Source organism: Canis lupus, chromosome 27 (genome assembly GCF_048164855.1).
Source record: "Canis lupus baileyi chromosome 27, mCanLup2.hap1, whole genome shotgun sequence".
Taxonomy (NCBI): Eukaryota; Metazoa; Chordata; class Mammalia; order Carnivora; family Canidae; genus Canis; species Canis lupus.
Genome location: NC_132864.1, coordinates 11,958,258 through 11,975,016, shown reverse-complemented (window position 1 = coordinate 11,975,016; position 16,759 = coordinate 11,958,258). Strand labels below are relative to the sequence as shown.

The 16,759-nt window shown below is 56.5% G+C and overlaps 1 protein-coding gene across 34 annotated transcripts in view; it reads right to left on the bottom strand.

Moving 5' to 3' along the window:
- The window catches only part of NCOR2 (nuclear receptor corepressor 2), a 211,475-nt gene that overhangs the window by 23,387 nt on the left and 171,329 nt on the right, over window positions 1-16,759 (bottom strand). For 26 of the 34 annotated variants that reach the window (XM_072802173.1, XM_072802172.1, XM_072802174.1 and 23 more), the window contains 7 exons: window positions 10,664-10,784; window positions 9,591-9,747; window positions 5,123-5,287; window positions 4,211-4,350; window positions 3,389-3,491; window positions 3,050-3,154; window positions 2,632-2,735 (listed from right to left, as the gene is read on the bottom strand). In XM_072802173.1, the coding sequence (XP_072658274.1) occupies window positions 2,632-2,735; window positions 3,050-3,154; window positions 3,389-3,491; window positions 4,211-4,350; window positions 5,123-5,287; window positions 9,591-9,747; window positions 10,664-10,784 (895 nt within the window). The remainder of the gene's footprint in view (window positions 1-2,631; window positions 2,736-3,049; window positions 3,155-3,388; window positions 3,492-4,210; window positions 4,351-5,122; window positions 5,288-9,590; window positions 9,748-10,663; window positions 10,785-16,759) is intronic. The other 8 variants (XM_072802176.1, XM_072802183.1, XM_072802204.1 and 5 more) reach the window with 3 other exon arrangements.

Below are 16,759 nucleotides of genomic sequence, written 5' to 3'. Positions count from 1 at the left end.
CACTTGGCACAGATAAGCTGTCCCCCAAGTCAAGAGGTCTGTGATTCCACAGGCCTTTTCACAGATGTGGGGTCCTACTGTGTGCCAAACCCTGGACCAGTGAAGCCCAACCAGTCTCCCCGTGGGAACTCCTCTGCTGAGAAACATCCCCCTGGGGGGGAAGGGCAACAACCGGCAACCCCTTGGGCTTTTGCTGCAGACCTTGATTTGCAAGGATAACAGCAAGAGCCTCTAAATGCACACGGGCGCCCTGCCACACTCTGAAATGACTGTGCACACTGTAGTGTAAACAGGCGATCACTGGGCGGCAGTCCAGGGGCAAAATAGGAGGACACGGCAGTGACATCCCCTCTGGAAGCAGCTGATACCAGCACTGGGTGTTGTCAGAATGGGGTACATACTGCGGAGAGTAGTGGCTTACCAAATAGCACAGGGGATGATGGGGAGGGGCTCTCCTGCTGGGGCTGAAGGTGGTCCGTGTCCTCAGGCTACACTGTTTACAGGTGCTCTCCTACTCCAACAGAGGACAGAAACCTGAAGGACTGCAGACCCTGCCCCTGGGGACAATACACTGGACAGACTTGTGTGAGTGTGGACACTGTTTGCCTGAGGCCTGTTTCAGGGACAAGAGCTTGCAGCCTCATAGGGTGGGCCCCAGCGAGCATCACTCCCAGGGTGGGGGTAACACTGGGGGAGCACAGTGCTGGGGCTTCCTGGAGCCTCCGGGGGGATATCGCGATCCCTGCCTGCCAGTGCCCGCTGGGGTTGCAGATGTATGCGTCTGTCTGCACACGTGTGTGGTCCGGGCATGATTTCATCACCACCCGGTGGCCAGGCTGTGGGAAAGTCTGACTCTCATGCATTTGGGCAGCTGCCACCCTCTGCGCCAAAGACAATCGAAGGGGTGCAAGTGACTGAGATGGTGTGGGTAATAGTTGCCTGGAAACCTGGGGTGGACGGGTGTCTAGGGCCTGCACATGTCAACCATTCAATCACAAGAAAAGAAACTCCACAAGAAAAGAAACAGTGAGGAGTACTTTTACTAGAGGGGAAACCGAGGCAGGAAGACTGCTCCCTGCTTCAGCAAGTGTGCAGCACAGCTGAGACCTGAACACCCTGGCCTGACTTTTGCCCCAGGTACCTGTTCTTTGCACTCAGCGAAGCTGAGGAAACAGCCTCCCAAAGCCTGTTATTTCAAAATCTACAGCTTTCTCCTCTGTGGTGTGATCTGAGGCCACTGGGCTCAAACACACCTCACTACAGGCCAGCCTATGGCCTGAAGCTCCACCACAAACGTGCGTGTGGGTGGGGCAGGGTGTGCTGTGCGTGCGTGACTGCTCCTGTCCATGTGTCTTTGTGTTGGTGAGCCCATGTGTCTGTTTGTCCATATGCCCTGTACATGTGAGTGCACCTGCATTATATCCATGTGTGTGCCTGTCTCTGTATGCAAGTATGTCTGAGCATGTACTTCTGGGCATGCACACATCTGTGTCTTAGCTCCTCGCCCTCTGACACGGCATTCGAGAGCCAGATGCATTTGGCACAAAACTGAGTCCATTACTTACTAGCTATGTGACCTCGGGTCTAATCTCTGAGCTTCGCTCTTCTTATCTCTAAAATGAGCTGCAATAGCATGGACTCTGTGCCAGTGTAAAGTGTCTTGTCTGGAGCTGGGTAGAAGGGAAAGGAAAAGAAAGCCCAGGCTGCTCAGGACCCCACTTCCTGCTCGCTAGCCAGGGAGGAGAGGGTTAAATGATCCCAGGGGCACGGGGAGGCCCCACTCCACACCCCTCCCCCACCCCGACCTCTGTCAAGTGGAGAACTGATCCCCCCAACCCTAACACCGGAGGGCCTTCCAATCAGCTCCCTCTGCAAACCCGGGGACAGGGACGGGGCAGATGTCGTTAGGCACTCCCTGCTGCAGAGGTAAGTAGGGCTAGAACGCTTGCCTCTAGCCCTCAGGCTGCCAACACCACAAGGTCAAGGCTGGCACAAGAACAAACCTCTTTGTTTTCTGGGACTTAAGTCACAAAAGGGGAGGATAATGACAGCACACGATGGGCCACAGTGTGGCCCAAGTGCAGAGCACCTGCCTACTGACACCCCGACACCCCAAGGAGCTCTGTTCATGCTCCAGACACCACAGCCTCTCACTGATCCTTGTGCAAGCCAGAGACACTCCCATATGCCGTTCCCCGAACCGGGAATGTTGTTCCCTGAGATGCCTGTGGGGCTCATCCTCCACAAGTCTCCCCACTAACCTGTGTGGCCGAGCTGGCCCCAAGCATTCTTAATCTCAGTATTTTACTAAATTTGAAGCCCTGGGTACCCTGAAGCCATCTGTGCAGTTTTCCCCCTGTCTACTGCCCTCTGCTACCCTGCCAGCTCCTTGGGAGTAGTGAGTTTTGTGTTTTGTTCAGCACTTCAAGTGCTGGCTCCGAGTACACAAGAGAAATGACCATGAGTTGCCATCCCCAGGACATCACCCCATCCATCAGGACAGGTGCCACAAAGTGATGCCAGAGGGAAGAGATGGGCTAGCCCACTGCTCTGCCTGCGGTCAGGGCTGCGTCTGGAGATGCTGCCCGCTGGGCCTCCCCCAGCCCTCAAGCAGTGGCCCAGGACACCTACGTGGGTGATGGAGCCGCGGTACGTGATGGGGCTCTCAGGAGGCACCCGCGTGCTGGGAATGCCCTTGGTGATACTTCCTCCTGGAACCGAGCCCAGGGACGTCCCTAAAAGACAAGAGACATAGGGCATAAAGGGTGTCTGCAGCCCCTTCCCAGGTCCCAGTCCTAAAAGCCACCCTGACCGTGCTCCTGGTGACCCACAAGACCCCCTTGGTGTCTCGGTGCAGAAGACCCCATGCCCCTAAATGGGTGAACAATTATGAAGATAAGCTTTGGGATCCTCTGGGAACGGACAGTGTTCAGCAGATTCTGGATAAAAGATCCTGTTCCTGTCTCAACCTTTCTCCAAAGAGCTGAGGGGCAGCTGTTGGGGATGTAGGGCAGACTCCAGGCCTCATGCCCACCCCTCATGCCCTCACCTCTCAGCACAGACGTCTCTTGGGCTGTGGGTACCCCCAGGCTCTCCGGTGGCCCAGCCTGGCCCCGTGGGGACAGCTGCTCCTGCTTCACTCCGCTGAAGGGCGCTGGGGATGGGCAAGAGCAGTGAGCCACACACCACTAGGGTACAGACTTGGAGGGAGGGCCCCCACCTAATCCTACCCAGGGGCTGAGGTCCAGCAGTGCCAGGGATTTGGAGTGCCACCCTCCCCTCAAGTTCAGGCCACAGTCCCAGGGGCCAAGCTGCCTTCCCTCATGCCCCCAATACGGACAGCTAAAGCCAAGCCTGGGCCATCCAGGTAGAGGGCCCAGATCCTTACCCAGCTTCTTGGGGTCCATGGCGAGGGGCAGCCCCATGGTGATGGGGCCCACAGGAGCCTTGGCGTGCTCGGAGTATGGGACATGGAGCTGCACTGACATTCCCTGTGAGGGGCAGAGGTCCTGGGGTCACAGGGGCCCCCTCAGTCCCTCTACCACATGCCCAAGCCCAGCCAGAGTGCCCTGACATCCCCTTCCACAAGAGCCTAAGAGGAGGGGAACCTCAGAATCACATGCAGGTCAGAGGAGCTGCTCAGCTGAGTGATCATGGACAAGTCCCTGGCTCTCCTGAGCCTTGATCCCCTCACCTGTGAAGTGGCCATCATGACCTGGTATGGTTTAAAGGAAATGGTGCATACATGTGGTCTTGGACAGAGTGGATACTTCGCCCCCATCCCTCACCACACAGGTGGATAGGTCAGGGGGGCGAAGGGGCAGATAGTCCCAGACAGGCTCACCACATGCTATGTGTCTAGTGCATTCAATCTTCAATTTCACAGAGCGGAAACCGAGGCACAGAAAGATTCTGTAACTTGCCCAAGGCTACACAGTCTGGCTGTACAGCCCATGCTCTTGACTACCCCAGAGTCCCAAGGTCCTAAGTGCCAGAAGCAAGCTCCAGCCAGCTCACACTCCAGCAGTGCTGGGCAGAGAGGTGACCCTGGCCCCTTGAGGGCCCAGTTCCCTCCTGGCTATCATTGCTTCCAATGCCCCCACTTTATAGATGGAAAGACCGAACCCCTAAAAGAGGAAGGGGCTATTCTCTGGGCAACAGGCCACACAGATGCTCCTGGGGGGTGGGGGTGCTAACCCTCCCGCCTCACCTGGGAGATAGCACTCATCTGCCTCTCAAGGACGCTGGGGTGCTTAGTAGAGGAGATGAGGGGCGGCGGGTTGGAGATGGTGGGTGGGCGTGGCAGGACGGGCCGGACACTGTCGTGGAGGCCCAGAGGCAGTGGGTGACCTGTAGGGCACACATGTGTCCATCATGGGGCCCCAGCAACGGTCATGCCCCTGCCAGACAGACCCCCCCCCGCCCAGGCAGCTTCCTGTCCACACATGCCCCTCTGCTGCTCCTCCCATCTCTGTCCTGATGAGTTGCTGTGTCTTTGGTTCAGATGCCACACTCAGAAGCCTCCCTCCACCCTGTAATAGCCTGGTCCCTGGCCCAAGCCCCTCACCTCTGGCCCAGACCCTTTAATTGGTCTCCCTGTTCCCACTTTACCCACTACCCTACCTCTGCCCTGCCCCAGCCACTACCCATTTCCTTCCCAGGAACCAAAGGGATCTTTCTGAAGTCTTCTGGTTCACATCCTCCCCGCTGCTGTGAACCTTCCATGGCTCTCCACTGCTCCCAGAAAGTCTTAATCTCTGACTCAGCTTTCAGTTTCATCTGACCTGGTGCTTGTGGTCTCCCCAGGCTTTTCTTTCCATGTATCCATTCTTTAGCTCTACATCACTGGTAGAAGACAGAGCCCCCCCACTCTTGGGCTACCCCTCACCAGCTCAAGCACCTCCTATGGCTCCCTATTGCCAGTGGCTTCAATCCTAGTCCTGCAAATTTCTCAAATCTCAACAGATCTTTTCTTTCATAGACCAAACCATCCCTCTCATTGGGTCCCATCACACTCTAAGATCCTTTTACATGTAGTTCAAAACCAGTGCAAATAGTTGGCACTGTGCTGGCTGACTCAGCATGGCAGCTGAAGAGCCCACGCGTGGGCCAAGCTACTCACCAGGTGGGGCGTAGGAGAAGGCCGAAGGGTCAGGGGTGTGCGGGGAGGCCTTGATCACCTCACGAGGGGGCACAGGGAAGGGCAGGCCTGACGTCCAGCATGGGGCCTCCGTGGGCAGCTTCTGGCCCTCGGGTGCAAAGGCCGGGAAGAACACAGGCTTCTCTGCTGAGAGGACGAGGCAGGGCAGTCAGCCATCCTTGGCCAGCCCTCAGGGACCCAACGGCCCTGGCCACCCCTGCTCAACCAAGGCCCTCTGTGCCCACAGTACTGGCCTGGGGTGAGAATGGGGTCTGGGCCAAGAGTAGTAGGGGTCTATGTTGGGAGCCCACCAAGTCTGCAGCCTGGCACTGCCCTGAGCCCTTGTGATATTCTGCCTGGCACAGGAATGTGTCTCTGGGCTGGGGTTCTTGGCAGCCTTTGAGATCCTCGGGAGCTTCTCAGTTCCAGTGTGCCAGGCAAGCAAGGGGCCGTGGACAAACCTCCAAAGCAGGGGCTGGCAACCGGTGGCACAGGGCCTGCTGCCTGCTTTTGTACAGACACTTGTTCTGGAGCATGGTTGTGTCCGCCCATTTATTTATTGTCTATGGCAGAGCTAAGCAGTTGCAGCAGACTGTCTGGCCCATTAAGTCTAAAATATTTACTGTCCAGCTCTCTCTAGAAAAAGCTGGTTGGCCTGTACACAATGATGAAGGCTTTCTAGGGTACGTACACCCTGGCAGGAGGGGTGGCCAGGGGTCCACTCTGGAGAACTACCACCACCATGGCAGCCTATTTGTTGAACATGTACTATGTGTCAGGCACTGTGCTAAGCATCCTACCAGCGTGGACCCAAGGAGCCTCCTTAGCTTATTAGTAGGCTTGTGAGAAAGAGACTGTTACCAGATCTGTCATACAGAGAGAGAAATAGGTACAGACACATCAATGGAGTTTTGTAAGGTCACCAGCAAACATCTGGCCAAGTCAGGATTTGAATGCTCAACTTCTTGGCCTGTGTAGCTGCAGAAAACATGACAGGAAGGTAATACCCTCCCAGAGCCTCCCATGGGCCAGAACTTCTCCAAGTGCTTGTGTGCACCGACTTGTTTATCCTCACTACACCCTAAACAGAACTACCATCATCCCCATTTTACAGATGGGAAAACCAAGGCCAGGAGAGTTGAGGTCACCTGGTCAAAGGCCCACAGCTGGCAAGGGAGGGAGCTTCGAGCCCAGGCAATCAGGCTATAGACTGTGATCTTAGCCTTCACTAGATGCCCTGCCCACAGGAAGATGAACTACCACTGGCCCCAGATTCTCAGGCCTAGGTACACCGTGTAGACCGAAGGCCAGGGACTCAGGTCCACCATCATGGCGTTTCCCCCTGCCCCTCGCCTCCCACTCTACTGAAATCTGCCCCAAGCTCTGGACCTCTCCCTTGAGAACTGGCTGAGAAATCAGGCAGGAGACATAACTTGGAAACACCAGAACTCTCTAACTCCTGGGACAGGAATAGTAGGAAGGTGTCATCTCTTGGGCCACCTCCAGATGACAGAGGGAGGTTCTGAAAGCCCAACGAGGTATGGCAGCAGAGTGTTAGCATCGATTAGTGATGCCTGCTGTGGGCACAGCAGGTGGCAGTGGAGGCGTGCATTCTCCAGATCTTCCCTCTCTCCTAAGAGAGACTGAGTCGTCATCCCCCCCTACCACCACCACCCACCCCGCCCCCCGGGCCTATGCCCTGGTGAAATGAGCAGCCCACAAGAGAGGGTCACAGGTGCAGAGAACAAGTCAGTGGAGGGATTCCACAGCCCCTCAAAGAGGCGCCCCCACAGGGCCTGCCGTGAACACCCAGGCCTTGCCTGTCCAGCTGCCCGATCCTATGTGCACCTCGGATGCTTTCTGCAGCTCAGCTTGGGCTGTGCCGGGCGGGGGTGGGCTCCAGTGCTGGAAGGGAAATCTGCGGCTGGGCCAGGCTGGGCAGGAGGCCGAGAGCCTGGAGAGACAACCTGTTCCTCCAGCTGGCCCCCAGGGGAGCTGAGCGACTGGCTTGGCTGAGCTGCTCCATGCAAGAGCCAGGCAGCAGGGAAGGCTCCTGAGAGACCAGAGAGGTAGTGCTGGGTGTCAAGTTCACACATGTGCCTACAGGCACTGAGCAGCAACCCAGACCACATGAGAAAAGCACACAGCACCTGATGCCAGGGGCACTGTCTACTGTGGGGAGCCATTCCAGGAAAAGGCACAACCCTTGGCTAGACTCAGAAACCACTGGTGGCAGCTCACTTTCTCCCAGGACAGGGTCTATGGTCTGTCCCAGCAGGTCCTGGCTGGCCCTGAGTGGTGCCCAGCCACCCACGGGCTGCCTAGCCCTGCTCACATCTGACACTGGCCAGAACTGTTTGGGCCCCAGGCATCATTACACAGCAAACCCCTGGGCTGGTGCCCCAAGCCTGGAATGTCCTCCAGAGCCATACTTCGCTCTTGTCCAGCAAACCCCATCCCTACCACGAGGTGTCCTGGTCCTAGTATGGGGGGCTGGCAGGGTCCTTAGAGAAGGCACACGCCCTGCCCTCATCCCCACATGAGACCATCCACAGACCCCACAGGCTCTGCCTCTGAAACAGACTCCTAGTGCTCCCCCTTCCTCCCTACCTCCATGGTCACCCCTGCAGTCCAGGCTGCCACCACAGCTGGTCAGGAATAGCACTGTGGCCTCCTCCATCTGCCCACGACTCCCTGTAGCCCTTACCCTCAACAATGACCAGAGAGAGAGAGAGAGAGAGAGAGAGATCTTTCCAAAATAAAAATCAGATTATCCCCCATAACACAAATATATTAAAATTCCTCTGACAAGGCTTCTCCCACACCTGAGACAAAAACTATGGCCTACGAGGCTTTACACAATCATGGGTCCCCATTTCCCTCCTTGACTCTCCATCTTACCCTTTCCACAGCCACAGCGACCTTCTGGAAGCTCCCGAAACACACCAAGCTTATCCCTACCCCCAGGGCCTTTGCGCATGCTATTTCCACTGTCTGGAATGCCCTTCCCCTATATCTTCCCATGACTGACTCATTATCTCCACAGAGACCCCTCCTCACCCTGCTTTGTTCTATTTTAATTGCATGAACAAATCTAAAGTCATCTTGCTTCCTTTGTATGTATCCTGGCTTAATATCCTTCTCAATTAGAGAAAGAGCTCCCTGAATCAAAGACTTCATCCTGCTCACTCCTGAACCCCCACCGCTTAGCATACGACTTGGCCATCGCAGGTGTTCAACAAATGTCCTGGCCCAGTGGCCACAAGACAGTCTGTGTGCTGGCCAGGATGCATGGCCACCCATGTGGGTGGCGTCTGAGACTTCCTGCAGCAGGTGGAAGCGGCCACAGGGAGGCAAGAGGGCAGGCTGATGAAACAGGGAATATCTGGCAGGCCTGTGTCACTTGTGGGAAGCGTGGAGCCATCTTCCTTCAGGGACAGCCTTCCTCTTTGTCCTCACACAGGTAAGCAGCACCCCCCTCAAGAGGCCTGTGGCCAAGGGCCAGCCTGGCTTTCTAGAGAAGGGCTGCTCTACCCAAGAAGGGGGTGCGCAGATGGCACTGGCACTGTGCTGCTCAGGGAGGGGGCTGGGGTCCTGTTGTCCTTATACCCCTAGAGCAGCTAGTAGAAGCCTAGGTTAGCCCAGTGTGGGGGAGTCTCTGGAGGACCAGCGCCCGACACCCATGATGCACACGGCACATGTGGCATGCCAGGCTGCTCTGGGAGGGTGCCTCTTTGGGGACACAGGCCTGGAACTTCTTGGGTCCAGTGGGGAAAGGGAGGCAGAGACAGAACATCCAGAGAACAAGAAACCCTGCTTACCTGTCTCCTGACCTTGAGCTTCACGTGGCAAAAATAAAGCATGCCCTGGGCACTTGCTACAACACAGCTGCTCAGGGAATTACCCCACGGGCTCCCCAGTGAACCCAGTGACCTCGGCCTAGAATAAGGTCAGGATGAGACCTCGAGGGGGCAGTGCTTCCTGCCCAGGCCCCAGAGTTGCTGCCAGCTGGGCACTGAGCCTTATGCATGATTCTAGAAGCTCATGTGTGGGCTGAATCACATGGAATCAGAGCCTGAGTCACAGACGTATGTACGTGTATATACAATACTTTTGAAAATGTTTTAAAGTTGCCAACATTAAAAAACCACATCTCAGGTGAGAACATGGATTTCTGGCTTCCCTGGAAGCACAGAGGCAGGCCTGTTCTGCCCCATGGTGACTTGGCTAAAGCCAGTATGTGCCTACGTTAGGAAGAGCAGGAGTCCTCAGATTCACTGTGGTTCCCCCCATGCCCTGCCTTCTTCCCCTCCACCTGCCTGTTTCAGCTGGCCTGCCCTGCCATTCTCTGCTTCAAGTCTGCCATGGCTGCTGTGGATGCATAGACACCCCTTACCCCTCATCACTGTCATACCCCTACTCACCGCCGTGGCCACGGGCACACACTCACCCTCCTTGTCGGCAGGAGGCACAGGGCTCCTGCTTTTGCCTCGAGGGCTGCTGCTGGGCTGCTGGGGGGTGTCGTTCTCTGGCTGCAAGGGCTGTGGTGGTGGCAGAGCAGGGGGAGCTGCATCCTCCCGGGGGGGCTCGTGGACTTTGGTGACCTGCTGAGAGAAGTGGGAGACGTGAATATCTTAACAGGCCTTCCATGAGGCACAGAGATCGAGAATAGCCTTCCAGGCCCCCTGCACACGAGAAGCCTGAAAGCCATGGATGGCAGTGAGGTAGCCAAGAGCACATGGCTTAGGAGACAGGAAGGTAGGTCTTTGCACAAAGTGTGTAGGATGTGGCCGCGCATCTCAGCTACCTAGTAGGGAGCCCAGGCTCTAGGACCCTGTGGGTCTGAGAGAGATGGGGATTGACCCAGCCCTGGGAGCTGCCAGTATAGCCTAGCTCACACTGTGCCCCTCACTCAGAGAGCCCCTCAGCCCGCAGCCCCCAGCTGTACTTGGGAAGCCCAGGAACACTTCCTCAGAGAGGAAAGGGCTCCTCCAAGGGGCTGCTCATGTAGCCTGGAGATTCTTCTGGAAGGCCTCCTCAAAGGGCATCATGTTCTGAATGGGTGGGTGGGACCCCACCCTTCTCCCCACGGTGCTGTGACAGCCAGGAGATCTCCTGCCTTCCCTGGTCTGGGGGAGCTCTGGAGAACCCTTGGGAGGCAGGGTTGGGCAGGGCCACTCCAGCTCCAAGGGCCAGCAGGGGTACCCTGCTGGAAGGGTAGAAGGCAGCCCTGTGGGCCACAAGTTCCCTGGTTCCTCCAGGGCCCCACCCTACACGACTGCCAGCTCTCTGGAGCTGTTCCTGCCTCATCTCCATGGGGATTTTGCCAGCAAACAGGAGGCTGCTGGGAAGAGCTGAGGAGAGGGAGGCTGCAGGTGCTGCCCACCTCCACCCCCATGGAACTGTGCACCTGCCCTGATATACTGCCTTATTGAACCAGAGGGGAAGGGCGGGGGGCACAGAGGCTGTGGCCTTCCTTGGCAGGAGTCCTGGGGTGTGGGAGGGGGGTGCCTGGGCACTCACAATTGGGGGTATGGCAGCTGCCCGCTGCTTCAGCTGCTTCAGGTCCAGAGGCTTCTGGGGTGAGGCATTGGCCCTGGCGTCACTGGTCGGGGTGAGGAGGCTGGGCCGCGGTGACAGCAGCCTGAGGGAAAGACAAGGGTCAGCCCATAGGCTCACAGCTGGCCTCTCCTGGCTCCAGCCCTATATAACCGGGCTGGAAGGACTGCCAGAAGGGAGGCAATTGTCCAGGGTCACCTGGCAGAGGATATCAACCAGGACTCTGGGTGGGGACCAGGGGGAAGGGGACTCCTCCCTCCCTCCTTCCTCTGGTCTCTGCTGGCTCCATGAGGAGCTGAGATCCGTTCCAACCGCAGCCCAAAGGCCCAGGCCAGGATCAAACACTCCTCTGAGAGAGCCCACAGCAGGCAAAATCCCAGGGAAGCCCAGACTTCGGGCCTGCACCATGCAAAGCCCTTTGGAAGCTACGGGAAAGCCAAAGAATCAACTAGATTAAGGTTTGGTGAGCTTAAGAGATTCAGAGAGATTATTCATCACCCGAGTGTGAGGGGCTCAGGCACCAGGGCATGGAGTTGAGTGGATCCCACTTACCAGAGGACAGAAACCTACCCACTTAGCCAGAATGCTCCACTAACTAGAATCTTACCATTTACATAAGAGCTTAAAGCAGGTAGACTGCAGGCTTTGTGTGGAAGGGTTGGTCAGCAATAAAACTGTCTACCTATTAGCGAAAAATATGGCCATGAGCTGAACCAGGCCTGTGAGCACTGGGTTCCCCAAAACGAGGTCACATCCATCTGCTGTGGACATGCAGAGCTGGGCACCAGGACAGGGCACACAGTGGGGCCGAAGCAGATACCAGGGGAAGGGTCCCTCCCATTGAGGGCTGCACCTGGGCAGAGCCTACCCTGCGGGGTGGCTCCTGAGCTGTTCACGGGTGTCACTTCCTTCAGGATGTCTTCAGGGATTTCTAGGAAATCCCAGAGTATTGGGCACAGCAACTTGCTCCAAATCCCATCTGGCTCCCTAGTTGGCATGAGGTCTCCAAGGCAGGAGCTCAATCTGCCCCAGCCTCAGACCCTCAACCACCCACTGGGGCTGCCAGGTTCCTGCCTAGTTCTTGACTCTCTCCTACGATCTGTACTTGCTGAACACACAACAGACCTGGTGCTATGCTTGCGGAGCACAGAGACCCAGGATCCAGTGTCTGCCTGCAGGATGCCACAGATGACCAAACACGGTGCATGAGGGCATCGGCCATGGGCTGGGATTCACCCAGAGGGCCAAGCTAAGGCTGGGTCCCCCAAGCCAGAAGGTCCTGTTGGCATACCCCTGTTGTGTGCTTCGATCATACTGGGTCATTCCATGTGTAGACTGTAAGCCATAGCCACTGCCTTCCAGGTTAGAGCTGTGACAACCAGGATGTGGCTCAAGCCACTCTGCAACCCAGCAGCTGGTGCCATACCCCCGTGATGAGGACAACATGCCTCTTTCCTGTGGATGGAGCAGGGCAGACACTTGACTTGGGGCCTAGGTGCCCTCCACTCTCTATGGTGGTGGGGCTGCCGAGCCATGGCCATGACAGGCTGTCCTGTGGGTACCTGCCTCCCACCCGCATCTGCCACACGCTTGGCTGAGCAAAGACAGACATGGTGCTGCCTGCTGGGGCTACCCAAGGCGTGCAGGCAGGGCCGGGCACAGGGGAAGGTCATCCTGACTTTTCCATGCTCGGCCGGCCTCTATGGTCCTCCCCACTTGCTCACTCTCCCTCCCGCCCTCACCTCTCCAGCCTTCCACACCCTGCTCATGCTCTGAGGGTTTCAGGGCCTTTCCTGTAGCGGCCATTCCTCCCCACTCCCCTCCACTTGGGCCTCCAGGCCCACGCTTCCTAATGGGACTAAACACTCATGTCATCAGCTGTCCTGCTGCTGCCACCCTACCTCAACAGCCACCACACGCGGTCTCCCCTCCCCTCTGCCTTCCAGCACCCATTTAAACCAACCCACATTTGTAAACTTCAATTTAAAAATGAATATGACTGTGCCGCTTTGGAAGAAGTCTGGCAGTTCTCAAGAGGCAAAACACAGTTACTGTCTGACCTGACAATCCCACTCCTGGGTGTGTGCCCAAAAGAACCAAGAACACAGGCCCACAGAAAAACCTGTTTACCAGGATGGCAGCAGCACCATCACTGTAGCCAATGGGAGGAAAGCACCCAGATACCCAAACATGCATAAAAGGATGACCAACACACGGTCTGTTCACACAGTGGACTGTGATTCAACCACAAAAAGGAATGAGTAGCTACACCTGCTACACCATGGATGGACCCTGAGAACAAGATGCCAAGTGAAAGCAGCCAGACACAAAAGGCCACATGTTATGCAAATCCATTGATATGAAACATCCGGAAGAGAATCCGCAGACGGAAGAGAGGTGAGTGGAGGCCAGGGGCTGGGGGTGGAACGTGGAGTGATGCTGAGGGGCAAAGGCTTTTTTTCTGGGGTGACGGAAACGTTCTGGAGTTCAACGGCAGTGATGGTCGCACGCCTCTAAACAGGCTCAAATCCGCTCAACTGCACACCTGAACGGCTGAATTGTACACTAGCTGAATTATTGCTCCATAAAGCTGTCATGAGAAGAAAATAAAGAACGTACTATATGCTAGCCAGGAAATCAAGAGATTAACTGCACTGTTCTAAGAATGACGTTCTATTGGACTTTGTATTGGACAGGTGTACAAAAATACAAAACTACCGTGAAACATACACATTAAAGCTAAAAAGTAACATTTCATATCAGCATAAGTATGTTTTTATAACACATATGAAATGAAGTGTTTGTGTCCCACCCTGATTGCCAGCCAACGAGGGCCATTCCCTGGGGTTTGAGCCCTGCCTTGGTTTCCCCACAGCTCCTCACCCAGGGAGGGACAAGCCACACCAGAAAGAAGGGAACAGGGACTGCCCCTCAAACACTTTCAGCAAGCAGCCAGTCTCAGCAGAGACCCAGACTCCTGTTTCCTGAGTCCCCCATGGAGTGAGGGCAGGAGCTCAGTGGGCCTTGGATCATGGTGCAGCACTTCACCATTTATGAGTGGCCTCCTGATGCCAGCCCGACCTCTCACTGTAAGAGGGCAGCATCCAAGAACAAGGGTGTAGGTTCAAGTCCTTGGCAAGCCTTAGGGTCTGGAACCCCAAAGGAGCAGGAAGATACTTAGCACTGACGTGGCTCCCACTTGCCCACTTGTTTCAGCAGCCGTGGCTGGTGAGCACCGCCTCCAGGAGCCCTCCTTGGGATGGCCCTGCCTGTTCTCTTTCCTTTGTTTTCTTGGAAGACAGCAGCTTTTATTTTCCTCTCGGGAGGCCCGGGCGGGTCAGGGCTCTCGGAGCCTGGCACCAGGCATGTGACCCAAGAGGAGAGGGGAGGCCGGCAACACAGCTGGGAGTGGCTCAGGGCTCATGCTCCTGTTCAAATCCCACCTTTGGCTATAGGACTAAACCAATGGGCCTTGGTTTCTCCATCTATAAAATGGGAATGAGAACAGTTACCCCCCTGCCCTCTAAGCAACCATACATGAAGCACCGTGAGCAGCAGGGGCTGAGTGGGTCACACAATCTTAAAATCACAGTGGGTTTTCTTCCCACACTGGAGGGCTGGGGGAGGGGGACTGGGGACACCCTGGGTCTGCAACAGGGCACACCTCTCTGCCTGCTAAGTGCTCTCCTTGGCTTCTCCATGATCACCAGGCTGAGATCATCCCTGCTGCAACTGGGGCTGGAGAGTGATGGAAGGCTGGCTGTGAACAATGTCTGCATAGACGTAGTTATGTTGCTCCCTGTGGGGCCAGGTCCCTGCCCACCTGTCACTTCCTCTCCTGCCCTCTCCCTCACTCCACTCTGCCACAGGCCTCTATGCCCTCTACTGAACATAAGCTCATACAGTCGCAGGGCCTTTGCACTGGCTATTCCCTCCTACCCTCCCCCCCCACACACACTATAGGCTCTGATCACCCTCCCATGCCACCTCCTCAGAGAGGCCTCCCTGACTGTTCCCCACACAGCCCCTGGCCAGCACCCCAATCTTCCCATCACCCACTTATCATAAGAGCAGCTATTTTGTTTTTTTTCAATGTTTCTGTTCCATACTAGGCACTCTCACCAGAAGGGAAGAACTCTGACATCAGGACTCATCTGTACTGTTCCCAGCATCCCTCGCACATAGAAGGGCGTCCGGCACACACTGGTGCCCAGTCAATCATTTACGGAATAAAGAAATAAAAGGTAAATTGCTGTTGGGATGCTTTCACAATTTCAGGGGCACAGTGGAAGCCACAATCTAGCCTGCTCTTGGAGTAAACTTTCAGTGTTCCTAAAACAGACCCAAAGGTAGCAAACCTAGTGTGTATGGGCCTGGCACCAGGCTGCAGTTTTTGCTATGACCTCCATTATGCTCGCAGTAAGCCCAAAAGTGGGGATTCCACACCTACCTTATAGAAAACTGAGGCCCCAGGGAAGGGGCTTTCCGAAGTCCCCAACCCACCCGAGGTGCCCAGGTACCCTCTCCAGAAACTGGGACAGAGGAGGGCAGGCAAGCTCAAGGCTCTGCAATCAAAGCCACTATCTCTGGTCATCAGCCAAGAAAGCTCCCAGGCAGACCTGGCTGGCAGAAGGTGACGGAAAGTAAAAGCAGAATAGGTTTTCTCTCCAAAGGTCGTCTGGCAGAGGCCAGGACGAGATGCATCTTGGGCCTGTCCGGGGACGCCAAGCTCACCACACCAGGGTTGCCAGGTGGGAAGGAGGGTGGTGGGCGGGCGGCCAGGACCTGGGGTCGAGGAGGGGCCCATCCGTCCCGCCAGCCCTTCCGGGAGGCTGTGGCTGCCAGGGCATGCTCTGACGCATCTTGCCTGCACGGCCACGGCTAGAGGGAGGGAGGGGTGGCAGGCGGCCAGCCAGGAAGAGGTCAGCAGCCTGGCCTAAGTCCAGCCTGGCTCTGAGGGTGGGGGACCAGCCTCGGTCACACAGGGCATGACAAACCAGGTGTCCTGACTCCCAGCCCACAGCCGCTGCTCCTTGGGGATGGAACGCTGGACATTCAGGCAGGAAGAGTGGGTGGAGCCAGACCCAGCTTGGGGAGGGAGGGATACGTCCCTGGGTGGGGCTGTTGGGGGAGAGAGGGAGGCAGAGAGTAGCCTCCAGGGCTTCAGGCATGGCCAGAGGGATCCGGGGCGTTAGCGGGGTTCAGCCCAGCCTTGGGTCTTGGGCAGGCCACGCGAACCCAAAACAGAGACTCCAGGAGGCTTGCTTATCAGCATGGTTGCCTCATGAGCTCAGCACTCTTCCCGCTAAGAGCAGAAACACGTTTCCATGACTCCGTCCTCATGGCCAGCAGGAGCAGGGTGGGGAGCCATCCACCCTGACCCCATTACCCAGGCACAAAGAGTGAACGTAGCAGCAGGCCCTGGCTGTGGGCCTTCCCCAGAGGACCGGGCCACTGTGCATACTGGTTTCCAAGGGCAAGAAGCTCAGGAACTTCTGAGCCCTCGGAAGCCTGTTGGTCTGGCCTTTCCTGGTCACGGGGCTACCCACCAGACCAGCTTCCTGACAGTGGGGACTCCCAGGGACTCCCGGACACAGGAAACTGAGGACAATCTGGCCCACTTCCTTCTGTGGCACATACAGAGACCCACAGAGCTCTGGATGAATCTGAGTCTCACATGAAGAGTTCTTGAGCTCACCATGTTCACATGCCCCAAGGTGAATCACGGGACAGGGGAAAGGCTCCACAAGAACTCGGCGATCTGAAAGTCAGATTTTCCTCCCTCTCACTCTGCCCAGAACTTTCCAAGAGACAGGAGAGGAGAGACAACAGACCGCATCGGTTTTAGTCAAAATAAAAATGACCCACCTGCCTCACTAGAAAACGTTGGCCCAGGGTCCAGATGTGGGTGGGAGTGGGTCTGCACCTCTGCCCTCAGCTGCTTGGCTCGGCCCCAATGTGGGGTACGAGCTCTGGTCCTGGCTGGGGGTCTCAGAGGCTCAGAGCCCTCGACCATCTGTGCCACACGTGGGTAAAACCCAGTGCTCCAGGGGCCTTGGG